This window comes from Ixodes scapularis, unplaced genomic scaffold (genome assembly GCF_016920785.2).
Source record: "Ixodes scapularis isolate PalLabHiFi unplaced genomic scaffold, ASM1692078v2 PGA_scaffold0__279_contigs__length_252992795, whole genome shotgun sequence".
In the NCBI taxonomy this organism is placed as follows: domain Eukaryota; kingdom Metazoa; phylum Arthropoda; class Arachnida; order Ixodida; family Ixodidae; genus Ixodes; species Ixodes scapularis.
In genome coordinates, this window is record NW_024609835.1 from 126,946,618 (window position 1) to 126,969,589 (window position 22,972).

At 48.0% G+C, this 22,972-nt stretch overlaps 1 protein-coding gene and 10 non-coding genes across 11 annotated transcripts; all 11 read left to right on the top strand.

The window, feature by feature from the left end:
- Positions 1 to 10,434: 10,434 nt before the first annotated feature.
- Trnae-cuc lies at positions 10,435 to 10,506 on the top strand. The gene has a single exon. It is a non-coding gene; the product is annotated as a tRNA-Glu (tRNA).
- A 7-nt stretch (positions 10,507 to 10,513) lies between these two features.
- Trnaq-cug lies at positions 10,514 to 10,585 on the top strand. The gene has a single exon. It is a non-coding gene; the product is annotated as a tRNA-Gln (tRNA).
- A 75-nt stretch (positions 10,586 to 10,660) lies between these two features.
- On the top strand, positions 10,661 to 10,732 carry Trnae-cuc. The gene has a single exon. It is a non-coding gene; the product is annotated as a tRNA-Glu (tRNA).
- A 7-nt stretch (positions 10,733 to 10,739) lies between these two features.
- Positions 10,740 to 10,811, top strand: Trnaq-cug. The gene has a single exon. It is a non-coding gene; the product is annotated as a tRNA-Gln (tRNA).
- Positions 10,812 to 17,408: 6,597 nt separating this feature from the next.
- On the top strand, positions 17,409 to 17,480 carry Trnaq-cug. The gene has a single exon. It is a non-coding gene; the product is annotated as a tRNA-Gln (tRNA).
- Positions 17,481 to 17,555: 75 nt separating this feature from the next.
- Positions 17,556 to 17,627, top strand: Trnae-cuc. Its single transcript has one exon. It is a non-coding gene; the product is annotated as a tRNA-Glu (tRNA).
- Positions 17,628 to 17,634: 7 nt separating this feature from the next.
- Positions 17,635 to 17,706, top strand: Trnaq-cug. The gene has a single exon. It is a non-coding gene; the product is annotated as a tRNA-Gln (tRNA).
- Positions 17,707 to 17,781: 75 nt separating this feature from the next.
- Trnae-cuc lies at positions 17,782 to 17,852 on the top strand. The gene has a single exon. It is a non-coding gene; the product is annotated as a tRNA-Glu (tRNA).
- Positions 17,853 to 18,006: 154 nt separating this feature from the next.
- Positions 18,007 to 18,078, top strand: Trnae-cuc. Its single transcript has one exon. It is a non-coding gene; the product is annotated as a tRNA-Glu (tRNA).
- A 7-nt stretch (positions 18,079 to 18,085) lies between these two features.
- Positions 18,086 to 18,157, top strand: Trnaq-cug. Its single transcript has one exon. It is a non-coding gene; the product is annotated as a tRNA-Gln (tRNA).
- Positions 18,158 to 18,526: 369 nt separating this feature from the next.
- LOC120840113 lies at positions 18,527 to 19,492 on the top strand. Its single transcript, XM_040210534.1, has one exon. It carries the CDS (start codon positions 18,527 to 18,529, stop codon positions 19,490 to 19,492), a length of 966 nt encoding a protein of 321 aa, XP_040066468.1.
- The last annotated feature ends 3,480 nt before the right edge of the window (positions 19,493 to 22,972 follow it).

Sequence of the window (22,972 nt, forward strand, 5' to 3'; positions counted from 1 at the left end):
TTTTATTTTCTCAGCCGTTGACTTCAATATGACTCTGAACCCCAAGAAATATATGCATTAGTAATGGAGAGACACTGTGCCTAACCTTACTCGTTTAGCTATTTTCTTAGCAAATTGTTCCCAGAGGCAGAACAACATTCCTGTCGGCTGAAGTGACAAGGCGAACCGCCACTGCAATATATATCTAAAAAACGTGATGGCGCCAAATTTTTCTTGCCAGCACGTTCCCTTTGACAATGGTAGAATGGTTTCTATTGGCTTACCTTTCTCTACGTGCTTTACCAGAGGTGGATAAGGCAGCCTCGTAAAAATGGTGCAATGCCCATCGCGTCCGTACTTTAGCCCAACACGTGTTTCGCCCGGGTTGCAAAAGAAGAAAAAAGAGGTGAGCTTTTTTTTGTGTGTCTGTGGAAAAACGCGTGAGCTTTTGTCCGGCGGGCTTTTTCCGGTTACCCCCAGTCTGGTGGTGTGTATAAATCGAACTGTCTAGATTTTGCATTGTATCTGAAGACACGGAACGATAATAAAATGGACAAACAACAACAAGACTTCTTGTTTTGTCTCGTTTTTTTTTTTTTTCATCGTTTTGTGTTTACGGTTACTATGGAAGTTCTTCATTAGCTCGCCTGTATTTTTACCCTTTCTTCGATGTCTAGATTGTGACGCATCGTATATTGGGGAGACCGGCCGCAAACGGTGCACCCGTATGAAAGGGGTGCAGGACAAAAAGGTCCCGGACAAAATGGTTCCGGTCAAAATGGTCCCGGACAGAATCGTCCTGCGCAAGCCCGAATAAAATGGTCTCAAGCGATTTGTTGACACTTTGGGCGCTCCTTGAAGTTTTAGCGAAGTGCTACTATGAAGTTGTATTCAACACACGTGTAATATATGCACAGTGGCCCAAGTTTTTAATAATATCGAGCGAGCGTCGACCGCCGGGCAGGCCAGCGCCGTGCCGCGGAGGCGTGCGGCGATACGGGAGAGATTAGGCGCGTGCGCACAAAGCTCTTAAACGGTGCAAGCGTCGTCTGCTAGGCAATTCCGCTGACCGCACACAGCCCCTGCTCCGTAGCAAAGGAGCGCAGGGCACTGATTGACATCCAATGTTTACCCAACGCCCACTTCTCTTTCTCTCTCTCTCTTTCTGCTTCTCTCATCTGTTGGTAGAACGAATGTCTGAAGACCGCGCGCTGGCGTGATACTCGCCTTGCGTACATAAACGTTGGCGCAGTGACACGCGGTTTATATTATAGACGCTTTACAAACGCGCCAAATTATAGCCGCCATTGCTGACCTTCTCTTGTCTTACCGAAATGCCGAGCAACTGAAACGGTACTTGACGTTCCTCTACAAAGGCCGATGCTTTAGAAAAGGGCATAGTTGAATCTAATATGGCAATAAACTGGCCTGCTATGGTAATGATGAAGTGAAATAAACGAAATAAAAGGAAACAAAAACTGAAGGTCAGTTATGGCGGCGTCCATGCACAGCTGCTGCAAAGCGTCTATACTACAGCTGAGCAGTATCAAGCAAACAAGCGCTGTTCAGGTCTTTGCTGAAAGTCGGTTAACTCTGCCAGTAGATAAGGTGCAGGGGGTTGTGTGCGGGCAACGGAATATCCTAGCAGAAGACGCTCGCACAGGAAAGAGCTTTGTGGGCACGCGCCTAATCTCTCCCGTATCGCCACACACCTTCACGGCACGGCGCTGGCCAGCCCGGCGGTCGACGCTCGCTCGATATTATTAAAAAAATTGGCCACTGCAATTACTTTAATGTCTTTAAGGTTTATCCTATATTATTTGATGTAATAACTAATGTCTAAAAGTTAGTTTAAGTTCTATTATCGCTCACTTGGCTCTATGGCTCCTCTTCGCATTAGTCAGAGCACTGTACAAAGCTGGAGCTTGGAACTCACCACACAAATACACACGCGCACACTAAAACGAAAGGTCGCGATAGGGTTCCTTAATGTTCACCTCAATGTCCTTCTGTTAAGGGTGATGCCACCCTTTGTAGTACCCGAAGCCGACAGCACGCGCTCACGGAGAAAATACAAAGAAATTGGCGAAAACAAAATGTCGACATAGCACAGTCAGCGCCACAAACGCATGCAGAGACACGCTCGTTCACGCGTTTCTGAACAAAAAAGAAAATAAACGAGTGGGACAAAATGGCCGGATGTTTCCACCCTAAGCAAAGTGCACAAGAAGGCACCCTAGGCCGCGATGCACCCTGCGATTCATTGGACTATACTTAGTTTCAGCTTAGGTCCGAGCGTGGCCGTTGTTATGAGCTGAGGGTCCAATCAAACAACGTAAAAAGCGCAACGTCATCGCGTTCTTCGCTCTTGATAGGACGAGCCGGCGGAGGAGCAGCACGCACAGAAAGACGGCGAACACCCCGCTGGTCCTATCAACTGCGGAGAGCATGCCGTGACGGCGTGCCTTTTTCGCCGTTAGATTGACCCTTCGTCTTATAACGTCTGCCACGCTCGGACCTAAGGTGAAACAAAAGATAGCCGGTAATAACATGCATAAAAAAAGTAAACGAACGCCATTGGTGCGTTTTGTTTTCAGCACTGCTTCATTGGTCCTATCAGCTCGTAGCGTCGGGTGTACAGTGACTTCAGTAAAACGTAGTATAGGCGCGAGAAGAAAATTTAAGAAAATCCGACAGTTATTTTGATAATTTCCAATTAACGCGATGGCGCCGCAAGAATATGTATGCACATGATGGGATTCAGACATCATCATGCCCATATTACAGATTTGTTTTCCATGCGTAATGCACGCTAAATACCCCAGGCTAGTAGTGGTACTGAACTGGCAAATTTTCTGGACTACAGCGTAAACCAGTAGTGCTGCTCCTTGAAGGCAGGCTGATTTTACACTGTAAAAACACTATCAAATATATTGTTTGGGATGGCGCGTTAGGGAACAAGGTCTTTCTTTTCGTCTTGATTATAACAAATATTATGGACAAGTTATTTTATATATGTACTTATATTTTGTTTCTATAGCGCACTTTTCTCTTCTTGGCTCAACTACTGCACGCAATGTGTTTTCAAATGAATATGTAATCTTTAAACTGGTTAGCGTCCCGCATTTAAGTATTCAGTAAAACATTTGTTGAATGTCCCATTTGCAGCAAGTGCAAACAATTGACTAACTCCCGAAGAACAAACTATGTCTCAAAATTTGCTAGGGACCATTTTGTCCGGGTTCGGGCTTGGGATCAGTTCGTCCGGGACCATTTTGACCGGGATTATTTGACCGAGACCATTCTGTCCGGGACCATTTTGTCCGGGAAAATTTTGTCCCGGATCATTTTGTCCGGATTCCGTATAAAAGAACGAAAGCCATACATGCCACTGCGACAAAGAGTTAGGGCAAAGAGCACGCCACTAGGGCGAAGAGCGCTCTTTCGAGCGCTCACGTGGCGCTAACTTAGCGCTCCACTGTATGTGTGAACAGGCTATTAACCACTTGACATCAGTGTATATCATGCGAGTTCACGTCACGTGATCTACACTCTAAGAAATGCCTGCGCATCTACTTACCCGCAAAACACTCAAAGAGCCAATCTCTGCGATCTACGAAATCAGCTCAGCGGATGATGAGGCAGAACATCCGTTTAGACCTAATAATGACGTCTGCGCTGTGGCATTACGCAAGGCAAGCATGCCGCTTTGCATTGCGTAATGCCACATCGCAGACTTCATTTTTAGGTCTAAACGGATGTTCCGCCTCATCCATAGAGATCATACATACTAACTCTAGAGGAAAAGGTCCGCCATTTTCCCATGCATTCTGGCTGCCGCAAGCGGCGGAGTATGCAGGCAGACCCTCGGGGTCCCACATGGTTACCAACTGCCTTCGATTTCACAAATATATCATCAGAGCAGTGTCATGAACTTCAACAATCCTCGAACTTACCGGTGGAAAAATATTCGGGCTCCTTTCCAAGCTTTTTTTCTGCATAGCACGCAGATGTACGGCCTCCCGTCAACACTAAACTAAACCAGATAACCGGCTATGGTTATCTGGTTTAGTTTCGTATTTCCGGGCGCGGGTGGCCGCGCCCGGAAATACGAAACCGCGCAACTACCAGATTTTCGAGATTTTGACAGAAGGGAATTTAATGCAGCGTAATGAGTATTCTGCTTTTTATAAACCTTAGAATAGCTCAGAATTTAGCTTGCAACGTTAAATTATCACTGTTTATATTGCTGAGAGTTTTCAGTCTTCGCGATTACCATTGCGACTGTCGTCCTTCAGCTGGCAACGTTGGTTTCTTTCTCTCCTGTTCTGTCGCTCTCTTTCGCGATCTTTCACTCGGGACCCAGGATGTCGGCACGCGGGATTTGCCACTCCTCCTCACCCAACTTTACCCCCCTGGCCTCATCATCCGCTGAGCTGATTTCCCAGATCGCAATGATTGGCTCTTTGAGTGTTTAGCGGGTAAGTAAACGCGCAGGCATTTCTTGGATGTATACACCAATTTTGTTTCCCCGCCAAAGTCAGAAGGGAAATTGATGGTGCGTGACCTGACGTCATGTGACCTTTACACCAATCCGATTTCCCCTGTAAATTTGGTGAAGAAATTTATGCCGCCTGACCTAAACACCATCGGTTTCCCCGTTAAACTTAACGGATAAATTCACGCTACGTGACCTGACGACGCGTGAATGAAATTACCGCACTAATTCTAGCCGAATAATTGAAACCACGTGACCTATAGACCGATTTCGTTTCCCCCACCCCTAAATTTAACGGAGAAATTGACGCCACGTGACCCAGTTTTCCCGCTCAATGCACCGTGGAATTTGAAATGATTTTTATCAACCTCTCCTCGTATATACCGCATCATTCGTGCATTATAGAACTTTAAAGATAAAGGACGCAGCAAACTCTTTCTTTTTCTCCTTTGTTACCATACTCATTGTTAAGGAATACAGGGCGTGTTGGGTCCCGAGCATCGTATTATGGCTCCCCAGCCAATCAGATTGCGGCATCAGCCGATCATAATGTCGAAGAACCAATCACGAAGCGCGAAGGCCACACCCTGCGTCTCTCAAGCTCTAAGTGACTATTGGCGACTCGAGAGAGCCTATATATTAAAGAGAGTTTCCAAGTGCTCGATCGGGCTGACGGTAACGAACGCGAACTCCTTTCCGCCTGCTTTCCTCTTCGCCGCGCGACAATGCGGCGCATGCGCACTAGTGATCAATCTCCATTTGGGGAGGGGGGGGGGGGGGGGGGGCGTCCGCCATTAAATGGCAAGCGCCCCTCCATGGTTTGAGATGGAACCTCTCTTCAATCAAGGCTCTCCAGGCGACTCCGACGAAGTCGACGCCATCTGGCGGCTAGAAACGGAAAACCCGCGGCGGCAGGTTCGCTCGCCGCCAGTTTTGTCGAGCGAATCAGATAATCATAGCGCCTGGTGGTCAAAGACGAAGTCATGTCCAAAAACGCGTGATGTACAAAATCCTCAATTTCATTCGATATTGTGACCTCACTATTTAGGATTCGATAAACTGACCTCACTAAATATTTGTAATAATCAATATACAATATATATATTTTTTATATTGAGGGAGAACTTTGCCGCAATTAAAAGTTATCGATAAATACGAATACGGATCTATGGGAAAAGACTCCCGATGGCTGGGTGTACATTAATGGGATCGAAGCGCGTCGAATCGAGCAGGGACCAATCATCCGCACCCGGTCTTTCTACTTGTTCCTCTTCTACTCATCTGCTATCAATCAAGACAGTCAAACCTCGATTCGATGCGCTGCGGTCGCGCCCATGTAAATGTAGCCCATGTAAAACGCGGCCAATGTCAAGGTACAAAGCACGAACAACAACGCGCTGCTTCAGGTTAATTGGACGTTTCACTCAATAAATGAACAAACAAATAAAACATGGAAGAAAAGTATAACTATCATCTTGAATTCACTCCCGTTACCTGTTGTTTGCAAATTGAACTGTTTGTCAATTTGATTTGTTACTTTCTTGTCAATGATATATCTAAGCTTTCTTTTTAACGGTGGAAATTGGAACTGGAGGCAGATTTTGTTACTTCGCTTCCGCTGCAAAAGTGTCAAAGCGGGGGCCTGTGGTTTCGTCAAGCTGTCCTTGGTAGAGTATTTTAAACACGCCTGCATTTTCGTGTATTTAGTACCTGATGCAAATCAATCAATCAAAGCAAAATAAAATCAACTGTACGGGCATGCCCTCAATTTGTTTTTTCTTTAATAAATAATGTTTTATTTATCATGTATTGTTCGGCTTTCGTTAGTAACGATTCGCGGAGGCAGGGTTTTCTTTTGATATTTTCGCAAATCAATCGAACAATGTAGCCGCACCTTCCTGGGAGATTACACACTGTCGTAGCGTGTAAAAACAAGTTTTCGTGATTACTTCGAGCAAGTCAGTTTCATTTGAATCACGCAGCATTATACATTTGACCGACAGAATTTAGCGCAAGAAAACCGTTACTAAAAAAATATCGACTTATATCAATTGCTTAGTCTCATATTTTTCAGTCTTTTTTTATGGGCCTAAGCTAAAACAACACGCACAATTTTAAGTAACAAATCATTTTTTATGAAATAAGGATAAAGAAAGAAAACCTCGTAGCCTAGCCAGTTAAACACTGCTCATCAAAATGTCTTTTCTTTTTCTTTTTTGCGAAACACACAGAAACCCAGCAAAATCCCTACAGTCTCCTCAGTGGAATGCTGGAAACAAAATGGCAACACTGCGTCGGACGTAGAGACAAAGCGCGAAAACCTGTTTCACCGGGAGGCACTTGGTGACGGAAGCGCGCAAGCTGAGCCAAACGACTTTGCGAGTCGTGAGAGCAGTGGCGTCCTGCCAGGAGAAGCGTTTCCGCTGTATTCGCAACTCCAGCGCGCCGCTCGCCCTCCCGCGGACGAACGGAGAACCAGAGGAGCGGGGACGGCAGCGGCGACGGCGGCGCGGAAACAGTGGCAGGGACTGTCGGCCTTGATACGTGAAGCCGCTTTAACGAAAAAAGTGAGCGCGTTAAAAAAGGAATTCTTTGTGCAACAGCCTTGCACAAAGGACCGGGGGGTCTCATTTCATTAGGGACTTTTCGTGTATCGTATACGCTGCGGACTTCAAATCTTTTGCATAGCCGCCAGCTCATTCTGTGCTCGACGTGACGGAAAACGCTCGCGCTAATGGAAAGTCTCTTCTTTGCCGTAAGTAGGAGAAAACTCGTCGCGCAACGGGTATGTCGAGCAATACAAATCGGGAATGGGTTCGCGTTTTAAGGACGTTACAAGGAACGTGACCATTTATTTCCAAGCACTTTAAAAAGACAGAATACCCATACTTGCTTTCGGGTAATTACAAAGCAAATAAAGAAATGCTCAAAGCATTTTAAGCGCGTCTGTGTTAGCCAGCCGTTTGTGACGAGAGCTTAGAACGCGCAGTTTTGGCCAGAGGGGCCGCAATGTTGCAAATAACACGGTACAACAAATGTACGGTAAATTAAAATATATTTTTTTATAAAGCAATAAATAAAACCCCTAAACACGCCGATTATGTTAATAGGTAGTTTTTGCATAGCGTACGACACCCCTAAACTTCAGTTGGACGTACAGCGCACTGACGTTCAACTGGCGCTACCAACTTTCACGAACGGCTTGATAGCCGAGTTGAGGAACTTATTAAAATAGCTTAAGTAAATGTAAATGGCTGTAAAAAAAAAGAAAGTAATCGGGGTTTTCTTGGCCCTTCTGCAAAACCGCGGTGGTTTTTGTTTTGTTTTTCGGTTTTGTTTGATGGGTACTTGAGCTGCCTAATATCTCATATTGCGCCGTCATCAAGCCTCTCGTAAAAGTTGGGGCCGTCAGTCTGACGTCTGTGGGCTGCACGGCGAACTGAAGTTTTGGAGTGTCGTATATGTGACAAGGGGTGTAAGGACTACAACTTATTTTTTTTAGAGTGATGAGCACGGCAACGGTTCTGGCGCGCACTGAAAATTGTGCTTCAAAGGCGCAGCGCGAGCTTGCGGTTGTATTTCTACACCGCACGATAGCCTGCGGTAATAAACTTTTTATCAATAACCATAGAGCAGTTTGATTACGTGTTGCAATACACTAAAACCGAGACGGTGAGCAGCGATTTGAGAGGCAGTGACGCGAAGACACCAATACTATGTATTGCTGCTCTTCGGAAGCTTGACGGTCACCGTTCGCGGCTCTCTTTTTAGAGCACTAATGGCCAGCAAAGCGCAAACATAACTTCATCACCCTCAAAAATATTCTGCCACAAACAGTAACGTGGCTGGTGCCTAAAGGCCCGTTCACACTTTTGCGACCGAGTAAGACGGAGAGAGACCAGACCGGTTTTTAAGCCTCTTGCGATCTCTTAGGACCAGCTCCGCTGCAACACATCCGGTCCTAAGAAGTCGCAAAAGGCTTAAAAGCCGGTCTGGTCTCTCTCGGTCGTACTCGGTCGCAAGAGTGTGAACGGCGCTTAAGACGGAGAGAGACCAGACCGGTTTTAAGCCTCTTGCGATCTCTTAGGACCAGCTCCGCTGCAACACATCCGGTCCTAAGAAGTCGCAAAAGGCTTAAAAGCCGGTCTGGTCTCTCTCGGTCGTACTCGGTCGCAAGAGTGTGAACGAGCCTTTAGACGCGCTCGCTCACCACAAAGCTTCGCACTTTGAGGTTTCTGCAACTTTTAAATAACAGCATGCTCGTTTTCCTAACGTGCATCAGCATCTCCGTTACCTGTTAATGATCCCTCCCTAACCGCTTCGCATTTGTAGACAAATAAATCATTTTTAGCGCACTGAACAGCGTCAGCGAGCAGGCGCACGGGATATCCTGGAGAATCTATCCCCGTCCCTTCCGCCATCTTGGAACGACCGCCCCGCCACCTATAGGGCGTTGGAGTTGCGAATACACCTGTCCAAAAAACGCTCCTAGGCCGCAGCCATGTTGCTGATGCTGATGCCGCTCATGCGACTCTCGTGAACCCAATCAGCTATAGAAATTTTCTGTTACTCTCTTGTACTGTGGAAGCCCGCTCAGCGTGATTCTCTACCTAGCTGTTTTCCGGTTTTTGCCTTCGACGTTTTCTGCTCCCTCTTGAAAGTTTGCACTTAATTTTGCTGATGCACGCAGCTTACCATTTCTGTGTCATCTTCCACTGTGAGAAATAGGACTGGTAAGTGCCTGCCATTCAAGGGGTTTCTGCTCGACATTCACGGGAAACAAAGAAGGGGAAGGACGTCGAACGGCCCTCGACGCAATTTTGCGTTCAATGACAACTGTTCTCCCCCCTCCCAGAGAGAATCTGCGTAGAGTCCTTCTCAGTTATCTCCAAAAATAGTTGTTCGGGTTGGGGTGGGAAACTGGTTCGTCGCGCCCGTTCCTTCGGTGCTGGTGTGAAAAAAAAAAAAAAAAGGAAGCTCTCCTTAAAACGTACCTAAAAACGAAGTCATCTTGGCTTCCGTCTGATCGTCAAGATGTGACTGCCGTCGACTATGACTTTGTTTTTTTTTAGATCTTTCTCAAATAAATTCTTTTCAGAAACCGCTGCATCCTGTAGTACGTACAATATATTGTGCGAATGTTAACACTCGCTAATCGTATATCCGTGTCCTGTCCATCGGTAAACACGCTATTTGTGAGCGTGAAAAATACATGCCTTTCGGCTATCTTCTGTTGTAAATTATTTTCGACAGCTAAGCACTTCGTCGTTTGACACGCTGCTAATCGGGCGGCGCCGTCAAAACTTCCCTTAATAAAAAGTCGACAACTAACATTCCAGTCGCATTCGTTCTATCGCTCGCGTACTCAAGAAAAATAACTTAGTTTTTTTTTTTTTTTTTTTTTATGTTACAACGCTTTTTCAATGTCCTCGGGAAAATGCATAGACCATGAAACATAAAATGCAGCGGGAAAAGACAAGAGTTCATCCGCCAGCAGTGTTTGAAAGTGCGCCTACCGAAATACAGTCCACTCAGTTAGGGTTAGCAGGGACGCCGGTGACAGTCTAACCTCAAACCGAGTGACTGGGCTCGAAACGGAGTGTTGCCCCAGGGGTCGAGTGTTTCTTACCTTTTCCACAGGGGCGCAGCCATCTCGAACGTCGTCACTTCTGGTGTGCGGAAAAACATTGTTTTCATCTCTCCACGCCAGTCGAAAGTGTTTATGAAAAAGGCGTGATTGTCACACATTCATGTTTTGCCTCACCTATACTTTCTCGCGTATTCCAGGCTGAAATGTTTTATTATTTTTTCGTCCCGCATACCAAATACGGAACCCACGTGACTGAGGGCGACAGGAAACAGAAAACGGCGCAAAAGATCTGCTCCCATATGAGCGCCCATATATACCATCTATGCGAGATGCGATATCAGGGTCGGTCAAGGGGCGTGCGACACGTTCCGGCGTGGTCTAGTGGCTAGGATACCCGGCTCTCACCCAGGAGGCCCGGGCTCGATTCCCGGCGTCGGAAGCGGTGCGGTCTCATGGTGTAACGGTTAACACTCTGGACTCTGAATCCAGCAATCCGAGTTCAAATCTCGGTGAGACCTCTCTTTTATGAGGCCATTTGTTGAGCTATTTGGTGCCGATGCGGATAAAAAGCAAATGTCTTTCAGATACTCCGTTCCGGCGTGGTCTAGTGGCTAGGATACCTGGCTCTCACCCAGGAGGCCCGGGTTCGATTCCCGGCGTCGGAAGGGGTGCGGTCTCATGGTGTAACGGTTAGCACTCTGGACTCTGAATCCAGCAATCCGAGTTCAAATCTCGGTGAGACCTCTCTTTTATGAGGCCATTTGTGGAGCTATTTGGTGCCGATGCGGATAAAAAGCAAATGTCTTTCAGATACTCCGTTCCGGCGTGGTCTAGTGGCTGAGGGTGGCCGACCACCGAAGTGTTCGGACGCAGGATGACGAGCTCCCAAGGAGCGGTATCAGCGGCCGTATCTGGCCGTGGCTTATCTGATGTTGAAGGCTCCGCTGACTATAAGATTATTTTGCCACCCCTGCCCAACGGATACATCGCTAAAAATTCTGCTTTTTTACATTGCGACGTCCGCAACCGGCCGTATCGCATTCAAGATTTTCGAGAGGAACTTCTGCGTTTGAAGGTGCTTCCTGAGTTGGCGTCGGCGGGTGCCCACCAGATGAACCACGTGTGGATGCTTCGCATGCACACGTTGGCAGCGAAGCAGCGCCTACTCGACGCCAAGGAGCTGCGAGTGAAAGGTGGGCGGTGCCTGGTCCTTGACCCCGCCAACACCGAGGTCAAGTTGCGGCTTCACTGGGTCCCTTACGACGTGTCCAGTTGCCAGGTACGTCGAGAACTCGAGCGCTACGGGAAGGTCTCGGACGTCAGCCGCGAACACTTCCGCGAGAGAGGCTTCGAGGGCGTCGAGACCAACACGAGGGTCGTCCAAATAACCCTGAGAGACGGCGTCACGGTGGATGACATCCCTCATGAGATTCGTCTCAAGGGGTGCAAAGTCCTCGTGCTAGTTCCCGGACGAGCTCCTCTGTGCCTCCGCTGTCGACGCAAGGGGCACATCAGGAGAGACTGCCACGTCCCCCGGTGCACGGAGTGCCACCGGTTTGGCCACGAGAGTGCAGACTGCGTCCGCACTTACGCTACCATAGCACAAAAACGGGTGGACGACGATACGAGCGACTTGCAAATGGACGAGGCGGAGGCGGAAGACGCGGCTGGAGGAATCACACCCCCCACTGCAGATCCCAAGGACACGAGCCCGGACGTCCGCCCGGCCACTCAGGTCGAGGCATCCACCCGAGTGCAACGCCTACCACTAGCGTCGACCGCTGAGTCTGGGAGAAATGCGGCTAGCACCACCCAGCCCTCCTCCCGGACGACGGAGAGTCCGGTAACGTCCGGGGCCAACGCCGGGGACGACCAGCAGCCCCAGGAAGACGACAGCAGAACAACGGAAGCCATGGATGCCGAAGCCATCCTGTCTGGCAAGCGGCAGCTGGACGATGCTCTCGCCGAGACCGCTCCCGAAGACGAAGGCGGGGGCGAACTGCCCTGGCACCACATGGGACCCAAGAAGCACCGAAGAGCACCGCCCAAGCCCCGCATCCCCTCGGATGGTCGCCAGCGCAAGGACTCGTTGTGAGTGAATGACACTCAGGCCCTTTCGTATGTGCTTAGATATAAAACTGGTTTAAACGGGTGAACCTTTCCTTTTGGCGAAGGATCGTTTAAAAACCCTTTTTTTCTTAAATGACACCTGAACGTTACCAACCCTTTCGTTGCGCCACATTGAATGTGCGAGGGTTTAACTCTAGAAAAAAACAATACCAGGTGCAAAGGCTTTTAAACGAGGAAAATATCGATATCCTTGCCGTCCAAGAAACAAAAATGCACGAGGACGATCAAATTGCACTCGCATTAAGGCCATTTTTAAGTGCGTACGAAGTGTGTGTCAGCCATGCTGTCGGTACATCCGCGGGATGTTTTTTGTTTCTTTCGAAGCGTATTGCGCTTACTGACCTTAAGGTCACTACAGATAGTGGGGGTCGCCTGATTTTTTGTGACTTTTTGCTGGGGGGTTTGCAGTGGCGTGTATTGTGTATTTACGCCCCAAACAGAAACTGTGAGAGAGAGCTTTTTTTTCGTCAGATAACAGAATATATTAATTGCGAAAAATATATGATTTTTTTAGGAGATTTTAATTGTGTATGTAATGTCCGAGATAGGGCATCAGCGAAATCGCCTAGCGATAGTAGTAGTACCTTGTTAAGAGATATTTTGGATGAGTATTTGTTGACCGACGTTGCGGATATGCACGTCGAACGTGAGGAACTTCGTTTCACCCACTTTCAGCAGTCATCGCATGCGCGATTAGATCGCATATATGTGTCCGCGGAATTAGGCCCTATTACAGTGGCATACTCTGTCAAACCTGTGTTTTTCAGCGATCACTGTCTCGTAGGCGTAACGGTTGGGAAAAAAAGTAAATCGTCACGAAAATTTAGCTGGGGTCTCTGGAAATTTAATGTCAACCTCCTCAAGGATAAAAGCTTTACTGATGGAGTGATTAATATTTTAGATAAATTAGGCGAAAATAAATACTTAAGTTTCACTGAGAAGTGGGAATTATTTAAAGAGGAGGTTAAACTGTTAGCTATAGAAAAGTCGTCCATCGCCAACTACGTATCAAAGAAAGAAGAAAATGGTTTGCAGCAGTACTTGCTCGCGCTTCTCAAAGACGATAGCGAGTGCCCTGGTAGATACGCTGAAGAGATAAAGGTAGTTAAGCGTGAATTGCAACGTTTTCAAAATAATCGGTATCGTGGTGCGGTTGTGCGGGCGAGGGCGGAGAAGTTTTTGCTCGGCGAACAGCCCACAAAGCGAGCACTGGCGGATGAAAGATGCTTTGCGCTGACAAAAGAGATAACCGTTTTGGACCATGAAGGCGTCATCTGCAATGACAAAGACGGCATTCAAAGAGCATTTGTTGCACATTACACGAACCTCTTTGGAGACAAAGGTGAGCCGAAAGAAACAGCCGCCTTGAAAGGTCTTCTCCAGATAGCACCTGAGCTATCCACAGAAACAAAGGACTGGATGGAACAACCCATCACAAAGTCGGAGATTGACCGAGCCATTGAGAGCCTCGCTGCTCATAAAACGCCAGGTCCAGACGGCCTCTGCGCTGAATTATATCAGCATTTCAGAGACCAGTTGTCGGTCTTCCTTTTCGAAGTAATCCGTGAGGCTTATCGACGTCAAGCGCTTCCGCCCTCGTTCCTACAATCGCACACGATACTGATCCCCAAGTCTAAAGACGAAGCCCAGAGACGTAAGGTATCGAGCTACCGTCCTATTGCGTTGAGCAACGTAGACTATAAGATCTTTGCGAAGGTGTTGGCGAGACGACTTCAGCACGTTATATGCCAGTTAGTTGGGGACCATCAGACCTGTGGAATTAAAGGGAGGGCAATTCAAACGAACATTCATGTCGCGAGGACTATTCTCGAAAACTCTCGAGCAGAGGGAAGCCAGGTAGCGATGATTCAAATTGACCTGGAAAAGGCGTTTGACAGAGTATGCCACCGGGTGCTGTGGGAGTTTCTAAATAAAGCCAATGTAGGTAACATTGTTTTTGAAGGAGTCAAGATGGCGTACTCAGGTTGTACGACGCGTCTTGTCATTAACAATTCCTTGTCAGAAAAGATTAATGTCCTATCTTCTGTGCGACAGGGGTGTCCCATGTCTTCTTTATTATTTTGTCTCTACCTTGAGCCGCTCTGTCTAAGTGTTATCAGAAGCGAGCACGTTGAGGGGTACACAATGGGGAACGTGGAAGTGAAAGTACTGGCATATGCTGATGATGTTGCTTTTTTCTGTCAGGACAAGACTAGCATTTCAAAAGTTTTAGATTTGTGTAAAAGTTTCTGTGATGCTAGAGGTGCTAGTATTAACAAAAATAAATGTCTCGGGATATGGTACGGGCAGGGGGGCGATGCGCCGGTTTTTTTTGAAGGGATTCATTGGACATGTTCCCCGGGTAGATACCTGGGAGCTCCTCTGGATCACATGGAAAAGAGTTCGCCTTACTGGGAAGGTGTGATAGAGGATTTGAAGGAACGCACGAGGAAATGGAGGGGTCGTAACATGTCTATTTTCACCAGGGCTTCTGCTTGTAATATTTTTTTAACCGCGAAGCTTTGGTACGTTTTGCAAGTGCTATACTGTGCGCGCTGCAATATTCAAAAAATGCATAGAGTTTTTGCGCTGTCCATTTGGCAATGTGCTGGAGAACCGATGCGACGAGATAACCTTTTTCTTCGTCCGCTCAAAGGCGGTCTTGGGCTGTCTCATTTGTTTCTTAGGCAGTTAGTATCGCGTTTTATTTTTATGAGAGACCAGAGACACCCATTATTACAAGTCATGTTTCAAACGAAACTTACCAGTCATTTGCCAGAATTTTTTGTATCGTCCGTTATCGGTTCCCCAGCAAAGATGGTTGGGTTTGTTAAGGAAGTAGTTGCCGCCTTTCGTTTTTTGAGTGTACGGTACTCTTTGGAATACTTGGCCACCGTTAAAAGGCGGACCCTGTACCGACACCTACTTGAAAGTGTTTTTCCTGTACCTGTTTATCGTTCACTATATGAAAACGGACCTGGAAATGATGTGTTATGTCGAGTTAAGAAGATGAGAATACCTCCATCCGCAAAATCTTTTTTCTTTCGCCTACATTCTGAAACGCTGCCGGTAAAAACCTGGCTTTGGGAAAGAGGTTTGCCTGTTCCTGGGGGCGTTAACTGCCCACTATGTAAAGTCCCGGAGACAGTAGAGCACTCCTTTTTGTACTGCTGGGACGCTGTTTTTCTATGGGATGTTCTCAAGAGGACTTTGAAGAAAGAATTTGTCATAACATCCTATAATATACGTTTTCTGGCTGTTGAATGTGAAGATAATGTTCCCTATGATCTTTTTATGCTGCTAGCAATATTCAGTCTCTGGAAATCTCGCATGTCGGTTAGACATGCCGAGCACCCACCGAAAGGGGCAAGAGCATTTTTGATTGAACTGGTAACCCAGGTGAAGAGTGTCTATGAATACAGTGAGAGTTTGCCGGAATGGGCAAACTTATTTGATGATGTGATGAAAATGAAAGAATTTTAATTGTACGTCTGCCTACAAGTGCTGGGTAGTCGTTTTTATTGTTTTAAAACGCTGAATAAAGAAGAAAAAAAGGCGTGGTCTTCGTCATAAACAAAGAGGTGACCGAGCCGATTTTCGTGCGAACGTCCGTGAGGCAGGGATGTCCCATGTCGCCGCTTTTATTTAATTTGTATTTGGAGCTCTTTTGTTTAAGCGTCTTGAACAGTAAGGATTGTCGGGGTTTTCGGCTGGAAAATGCCGAGGTAAAAGTTATAAGTTACGCAGATGACGTCGCAGTGTTTTCCAGCGATAAGAAAAGTGTCAGTGCCGCGGTGTCTTTGGCAAAGGCTTTCTGTGACGCGACCGGCGCTGCCATAAACTGGGACAAGTGCCGCGGGTTTTGGCACGGCGCATGGGCCACAACGCCTTCGGAGTACGAAGGCGTTAGCTGGGACCGCGTGCCCTGCGCATACCTGGGCGTACCTCTAAATTGCTACCGCAGCAGCAAAACTTTTTGGTCGGGGGTCGCCGCCGATCTGGACAGCCGTGCTTCTCGTTGGAAGCACCGTGATCTGTCCATCTTTGCGAGGGCGGCAGTTTGCAATATTTTTCTGATTTCAAAGATGTGGTATGTTTTGCAAGCCATACATTGTGCACGTGTTAACGTTCAGAAGTTTCACCGTGTTTTTGCTTTGTTCATCTGGGGGTCTAACTGGGAACCCATGAGGAGGGACAATCTTTTTCACCGGGTACGCCACGGGGGGCTTGGGCTGTCCCATTTGTTTGTTAAACAGCTAGTATCGCGTTTCTTTGTTCTGCGAGACCAGGAGCAACCGTTCATCCGCACCTTCATCCAGACAAAACTGTCTCCTCATTTGCCATCCTTTCTTGTTTCCTCTTGCGGCGTCGAGCCAACAAGACTCGTGGGATTTCAAAAGGAGGTTGTTGAATCAGTTCGCTTTTTGTCTGCACGTTTTTCTTTGGAGTACTTGTCTCTAGTGAGCAAGAAAGCGCTCGCGCGCGATTTGGTGGTCAGTTTGTTCCCGACACCAATGTATCGAACACTTTTCTGTAATGGCGGCCACGATGTGTTAAATCGAGTGAAGCGTATGTGCGTACCACATTCAGTGAAAACGTTTTTTTTTAAGCTACACACCAATACGTTGCCGGTCAAGGTGTGGCTAAGGGAAAAGGGTATTGATGTCCCGTGGACGGTCGATTGCCTTTTATGCAAGCAACCTGAAACTATTGAGCATGTTTTCATTTTTTGCATGGATGCGGTCTTTTTCTGGGATGTGCTTCAGCGCACGCTAAAGAAAGAGCTGCGAGTCACCCCATCAGGTATTCGTTTCTTGGACGTGACGAATGACGACTGTGTGCCTTTTGACATGTTTTTTCTTTTGGGCCTTTGTAGTATTTGGCGCTCGCGCATGGCAGTAAGGCATGCCGACCCCAATGTCAAAGAAGTACGCTTCTATTTTTTCTCACTAGTAAAGCAAGTTGAGAGTGTTTTTTCTACGCGCGAGCCTAAGCCCGGGTGGCTAGGTCTTTGTAAATCTCTTTTAGAAATGAGAGCCTTTTAACGTGCCCTGCAGAAGACTTGCAGCGCTTTTTTAAATTGAACTGACATGTGCTGTTCCAGTTGCAATAAAGAAAAAAAAAAAAAAAAAAAAGGCGTGGTCTAGTGGCTAGGATACCTGGCTCTCACCCAGGAGGCCCGGGTTCGATTCCCGGCGTCGGAAGCGGTGCGGTCTCATGGTGTAACGGTTAGCACTCTGGACTCTGTATCCAGCAATCCGAGTTCAAATCTCGGTGAGACCTCTCTTTTATGAGGCCATTTGTTGAGCTATTTGGTGCCGATGCGGATAAAAAGCAAATGTCTTTCAGATACTCCGTTCCGGCGTGGTCTAGTGGCTAGGATACCTGGCTCTCACCCAGGAGGCCCGGGTTCGATTCCCGGCGTCGGAAGGGGTGCGGTCTCATGGTGTAACGGTTAGCACTCTGGACTCTGAATGCAGCAATCCGAGTTCAAATCTCGGTGAGACCTCTCTTTTATGAGGCCATTTGTTGAGCTATTTGGTGCCGATGCGGATAAAAAGCAAATGTCTTTCAGATACTCCGTTCCGGCGTGGTCTAGTGGCTAGGAACCTGGCTCTCACCCAGGAGGCCCGGGTTCGATTCCCGGCGTCGGAAGGGGTGCGGTCTCATGGTGTAACGGTTAGCACTCTGGACTCTGAATGCAGCAATCCGAGTTCAAATTTCGGTGAGACCTCTCTTTTATGAGGCCATTTGTTGAGCTATTTGGTGCCGATGCGGATAAAAAGCAAATGTCTTTCAGATACTCCGTTCCGGCGTGGTCTAGTGGCTAGGATACCTGGCTCTCACCCAGGAGGCCCGGGTTCGATTCCCGGCGTCGGAAGGGGTGCGGTCTCATGGTGTAACGGTTAGCACTCTGGACTCTGAATGCAGCAATCCGAGTTCAAATCTCGGTGAGACCTCTCTTTTATGAGGCCATTTGTTGAGCTATTTGGTGCCGATGCGGATAAAAAGCAAATGTCTTTCAGATACTCCGTTCCGGCGTGGTCTAGGAGATTCTGCTTCTGGCACTCGCCGAGAACGGTCGCAGGATGGCTGGCTCCAACGGAGCTGCGACAACGGCCCCAGTTGGCCGCGGTACTTTTGCTGCGTCATCGTCTGCCGAGGGCTACAAGGTGGTGTTGCCTCCCATCCCAATGGGTGCAACGATTTTAAATTCAGTACTTTTGCACTGCGATCTGAGAGGCCGCCCCTATCGTATCGAAGATTTTCGGCAAGAACTGAAGCGGTGCGCCGTCCTGTCCGAGATTGTGGCACTCGGTGCTTTCCAGATGAACCACGTCTGGTTAGCCACGCTGCGAACGCCGGAAGCCAAGAAGCGGCTCATCGACTGCAAAGAGTTGAAGGTGAAGGACCTGAGGTGTGTCGTCATCGACCCCAGCAGCACGGAAGTCCGTCTACGCCTCCATTGGGTCCCGTATCATGTAACGGACGACGCGGTGAGCAAGTTTTTGGAACCCTACGGCAAGGTTATAGAAGTCGCACGTGAGAAGTGGCGCGTCGAGGGATTCGAGGGCATCGAGTCGACTACCCGGGTGGCACGCATGACGCTGAAGAGCGGCGTCACGCCCGACGGAATGCCTCATCAGCTGCGGCTTCAGGGGGCGAACGTCCTTATCGTAATCCCGGGGAGGGCGCCGGTCTGCCTGCGCTGTAAGCGTGCCGGGCACATCAGGCGCGACTGCCGCGTGCCTAAGTGCTCGGTGTGCTCACGTTTCGGCCACGAGAAAGAGGAGTGCGTAAAGACCTACGCCCGAGTAACTGGTGGAGCGGCGGCGGAAGACCTTTCGCCCCTAACCATGGATGTCGACGAGGCTGAGCGTTCCGCTCAGGGACAACAAGACGAAGCTTCACCGTCTGGTGAGCCCTGCAGCCATCCTGTTGGAGCGGACGGCTCGACTGAAGTCTCGCCTGTAAAGGACAAGAAGAAGAAGGAGGTGGCTGGTGGCTTTCCTGAACCAGGCAGCGCGGCACCCCCTCCCACGGCGACGCCAATGGAGAAGACCGTAGCCCCGCGCGAGGCCTCCCACCCGACTTTCGAGAAGGCGCCTTCCGAAGGTCACGACACTATGGACGAAACCACCGAGTCCATCAAGCGTGGCTTCGACGAGAACCCTCCATCGACGCCGGGCATGACACCCAGGCCCAACCCTTGGATGGAGAGGACAAAGAAGGGGCGTTTCCAGCCCACGCCCACCTTAACCCCAGATGACCGGAGGCGACTCAACAGCAAGTAAGGCGGCTGACGCCTGGTTACAAAGACTGACGTCCGAATGCCAAGGCAAGTGCTACAGCAAAACACATGATTTGTACGTTCCAACCAGCAATCACGGTCGCATCGCTAAATGTTCGAGGTTTGAGCGCCAGGAAAAAACAATACCAATTGCAGCGTTTGCTGCTTAAAGAGAAACCCGATTTCTTAGCGGTGCAAGAGACTAAAATGGCTGAGGAGGAACAGGTTGCTAGTGCGCTTAGGCCTTTTCTGCAGTCGTACGAAGTTTGTGTCACCCACGCGGTTGGTTTTTCTGCCGGATGTTTTCTTTTTCTTAAAAAGTCCCTGCCCTTGTCGGAGTTAGCTGTAACCACCGACACGGAAGGGCGGTTCATCATGTGTGATTTTTCCTTGGCGTCTTTTCAGTGGCGAATTGTTTGTGTGTATGCGCCTAGTACGGTTAAAGACCGTGTTTCCTTTTTTATTGGCTTACGCCGTTTTCTAGATTGCGATAAAACGATTGTGTTGTTGGGCGATTTTAACTGCGTTGTAAGGGCAGCAGACAGAACGCCCCTGAGGCGGAGCAGTGACAAGAGTGCGCAAGTTTTAAGCGAACTGGTTGAAGACTTTGACTTGGTTGACGCCGGAACGGTGACGAATGAAACGAGCGAGATTCGTTTCACCCATTTCCAAGCGTCGTCTCATGCGCGCCTCGATAGAGTATACGTATCGGCCTCCGCGGCAGCAATGTTAAGAAAGTATCGCGTCACACCAGTGTTTTTGTCGGATCATTGCATGATTTCGACAACGATCGGCGAAAAAGCGCCGCCGAAGGCCAAGTTTAACTGGAAGCTGTGGAAGCTTAACACAAAACTGCTTGATGATGAAAGTTTTCTTGCAGCGGTAGATAACGTCTTCAAAACGTTTTTTAAAACCGCAAGGGACGATATATTCGAGACATGGGAGCTCATCAAACAGGAAGTGAAGATGCTCGCTATCGAAAGGTCGTCGATTTTAGCGTACGAGGCGCGTTGCGACGAACGTGGTTTAATCGAAGATTTGCAAGCTCTGTCAAGAGCTGAGTGTGAGCGACCCGGCACAGCTCTTAAAGATTTGGAAACGGTTAAGCAACGCCTGGCGCATTTTCATCAAGAGCGTTACCGCGGAGCCATTGTTCGGGCTCGATCAGAAAAGTACTTTATGGGAGAACAGCCTACTAAACGGTCTTTGGCGGATGAGAAAAGGTTCGCGCTTCGCAACGAAATTGGCGAAATCGAGTACAACGGAGTGATTAACACGAGCCCTAGTAGTATTTAGCAGGCTTTTGTCGCACACTATAGGCAAGTTTTTGAAACCTAAGTTAAAGGAAGGCAGGACCCTATGTGTGGAAAACTTCTAGAGTCCCTGCCGCAACTAACGGAAGAGGAGAAGGAAAACCTCACAGAGCCGATCACTCTTCAAGAGGTTGAGCGAGCAATAGACGATTTGCCGAGCTCGAAAACGCCAGGACCGGACGGGCTATGCGCCGAATTTTATAAGAAATACAAAAGCGTAATCGCTCCGCTTTTTTTAGAAGTCATTTGTAAAGCATACGAAAGGAAAGTACTGCCGCCGTCTTTTTCACGTACATACACTGTGTTAATTCCCAAAAGCGATGACGTTGCGAAACTACGTCAAGTCACTGGTTTCCGCCCGATAACTCTGTGTAATGTAGATTACAAGATTTTTGCTAAAATCCTAGCGAGGAGGTTCCAGAGTGTTGCCTGCCAGCTCATTGGAAATCATCAGACCTGTGGAATACAGGGTCGATCTATTTTGACGAATGTGCACGTTGCCCGAAGTGTTTTGGAGGCATGTGACGATGGCATGGGCCAAGTTGCCATGCTTCAACTGGACCTAGATAAGGCTTTCGATCGTGTTAAGCACGATGTCCTTTTTGATGTTTTAAAGCACGTGAATGTGGGCGAGCGTATTTTGGACGGGGTTAAAATGGCGTACCAAGAGTGTACCACTAGGCTCATTGTGAACAGGGAATTGACTGAACCGATACGTGTGCGAACATCCGTAAGACAAGGATGTCCCTTGTCGCCGTTATTGTTTAACCTCTATTTGGAACTTTTTTGTTTAAGTGTTCAGAACAGCAATCAATGTCACGGATTCCGGATGGAAAATGAGGAGATAAAAGTCATGAGCTATGCAGATGATGTCGCGGTTTTTTGTAGCGATAAGCCAAGTATTAGCGCGGCTGTGAAGTTGGCAAGAGACTTCTGTAAGGCTACAGGGGCAGCCATAAATTTGAGCAAGTGCCGTGGGTTTTGGCACGGAGAGTGGGCCACAACCCCTTCGGTGTTTGAAGGGGTGTGTTGGGACCGTGTGCCGTGCACTTACCTCGGTGTGCCACTAAAATGTTACAGGCAAAGCAAATCCTATTGGTCGGGAGTCGCCGCCGACCTGGACAGACGCGCTTCCCGTTGGAAGCAGCGTGAGCTGTCCATATTTGCCAGAGCGACAGTATGTAATATTTTTCTCATTGCAAAATTATGGTACGTGATGCAGGCCATTCATTGTGCTCGCTTGAATGTGCAGAAATTTCACCGTGTTTTTGCCACGTTTATCTGGAATTCAAAGTGGGAGCCGATGAGGAGAGACAATCTTTTCCATCGGATTCGTCACGGTGGTCTCGGTCTCTCGCATTTGTTTTGCAAACAGATTGTGTCCCGATTCTTTTTTCTACGAGACCAAGAGCATCCTTTCATACGTACATTTATACAAACCAAATTGTCTCCTCATTTACCATCTTTTCTCGTTTCGTCCCATGGCGGCGAACTTAAGAGATTAGTGGGATATCAAAAGGAGGTGGTAGATGCAGTGTTATTTTTGTCTGCCCGTTTTTCTTCTGAGTATTTGTCTGCTGTTAGCAAGAAAACACTTACACGCGATTTATTGATAAGTTTGTTTCCAAACCCGTTGTATAGAACTGTAGTCTGTAGCGGGGGCCAAGATGTGCTCAAGCGAGTGAAGAATATGTGCGTTCCCCCTTCCGTTAAAACGTTCTTTTTTAAACTGCATTCCAATACACTGCCCGTTAAGGTGTGGCTTCAAGGAAAGGGTGTTGATGTTCCGTGGTCGGTAGACTGTATTTTATGTAAAAAACCTGAGACCATCGAGCACGTTTTCATTTTTTGCTGGGATGCGGTATTTTTTTGGGATGTGCTCCAGCGCACGTTGAAGAAACAACTGTGCATTAGCCAATCAGTTATACGTTTCTTGAATGTGAGTAACGATGATGGCATACCTTTTGATATGATTATGTTGTTGGGCTTGTGCAGTATTTGGAGGTCGCGCATGGCGGTCCGTCATGCCGACCCTAGTGTGAAAGAAGTGCATCATTATTTTTTCAGCCTTGTTAAGCAAGTGGAAAGTGTTTTTTCAAACCGTAAAACGAAACCCGAGTGGCTAGAAATTTGTAAACCGCTCCTCGAAATGCGAGGATTTTAATGTACCC

What these genes read in the sequence shown, in the direction of transcription:
- LOC120840113 (XM_040210534.1), top strand. Translation starts at nt 18,527, where the DNA reads ATGAACCACGTCTGGTTAGCCACGCTGCGAACGCCGGAAGCCAAGAAG.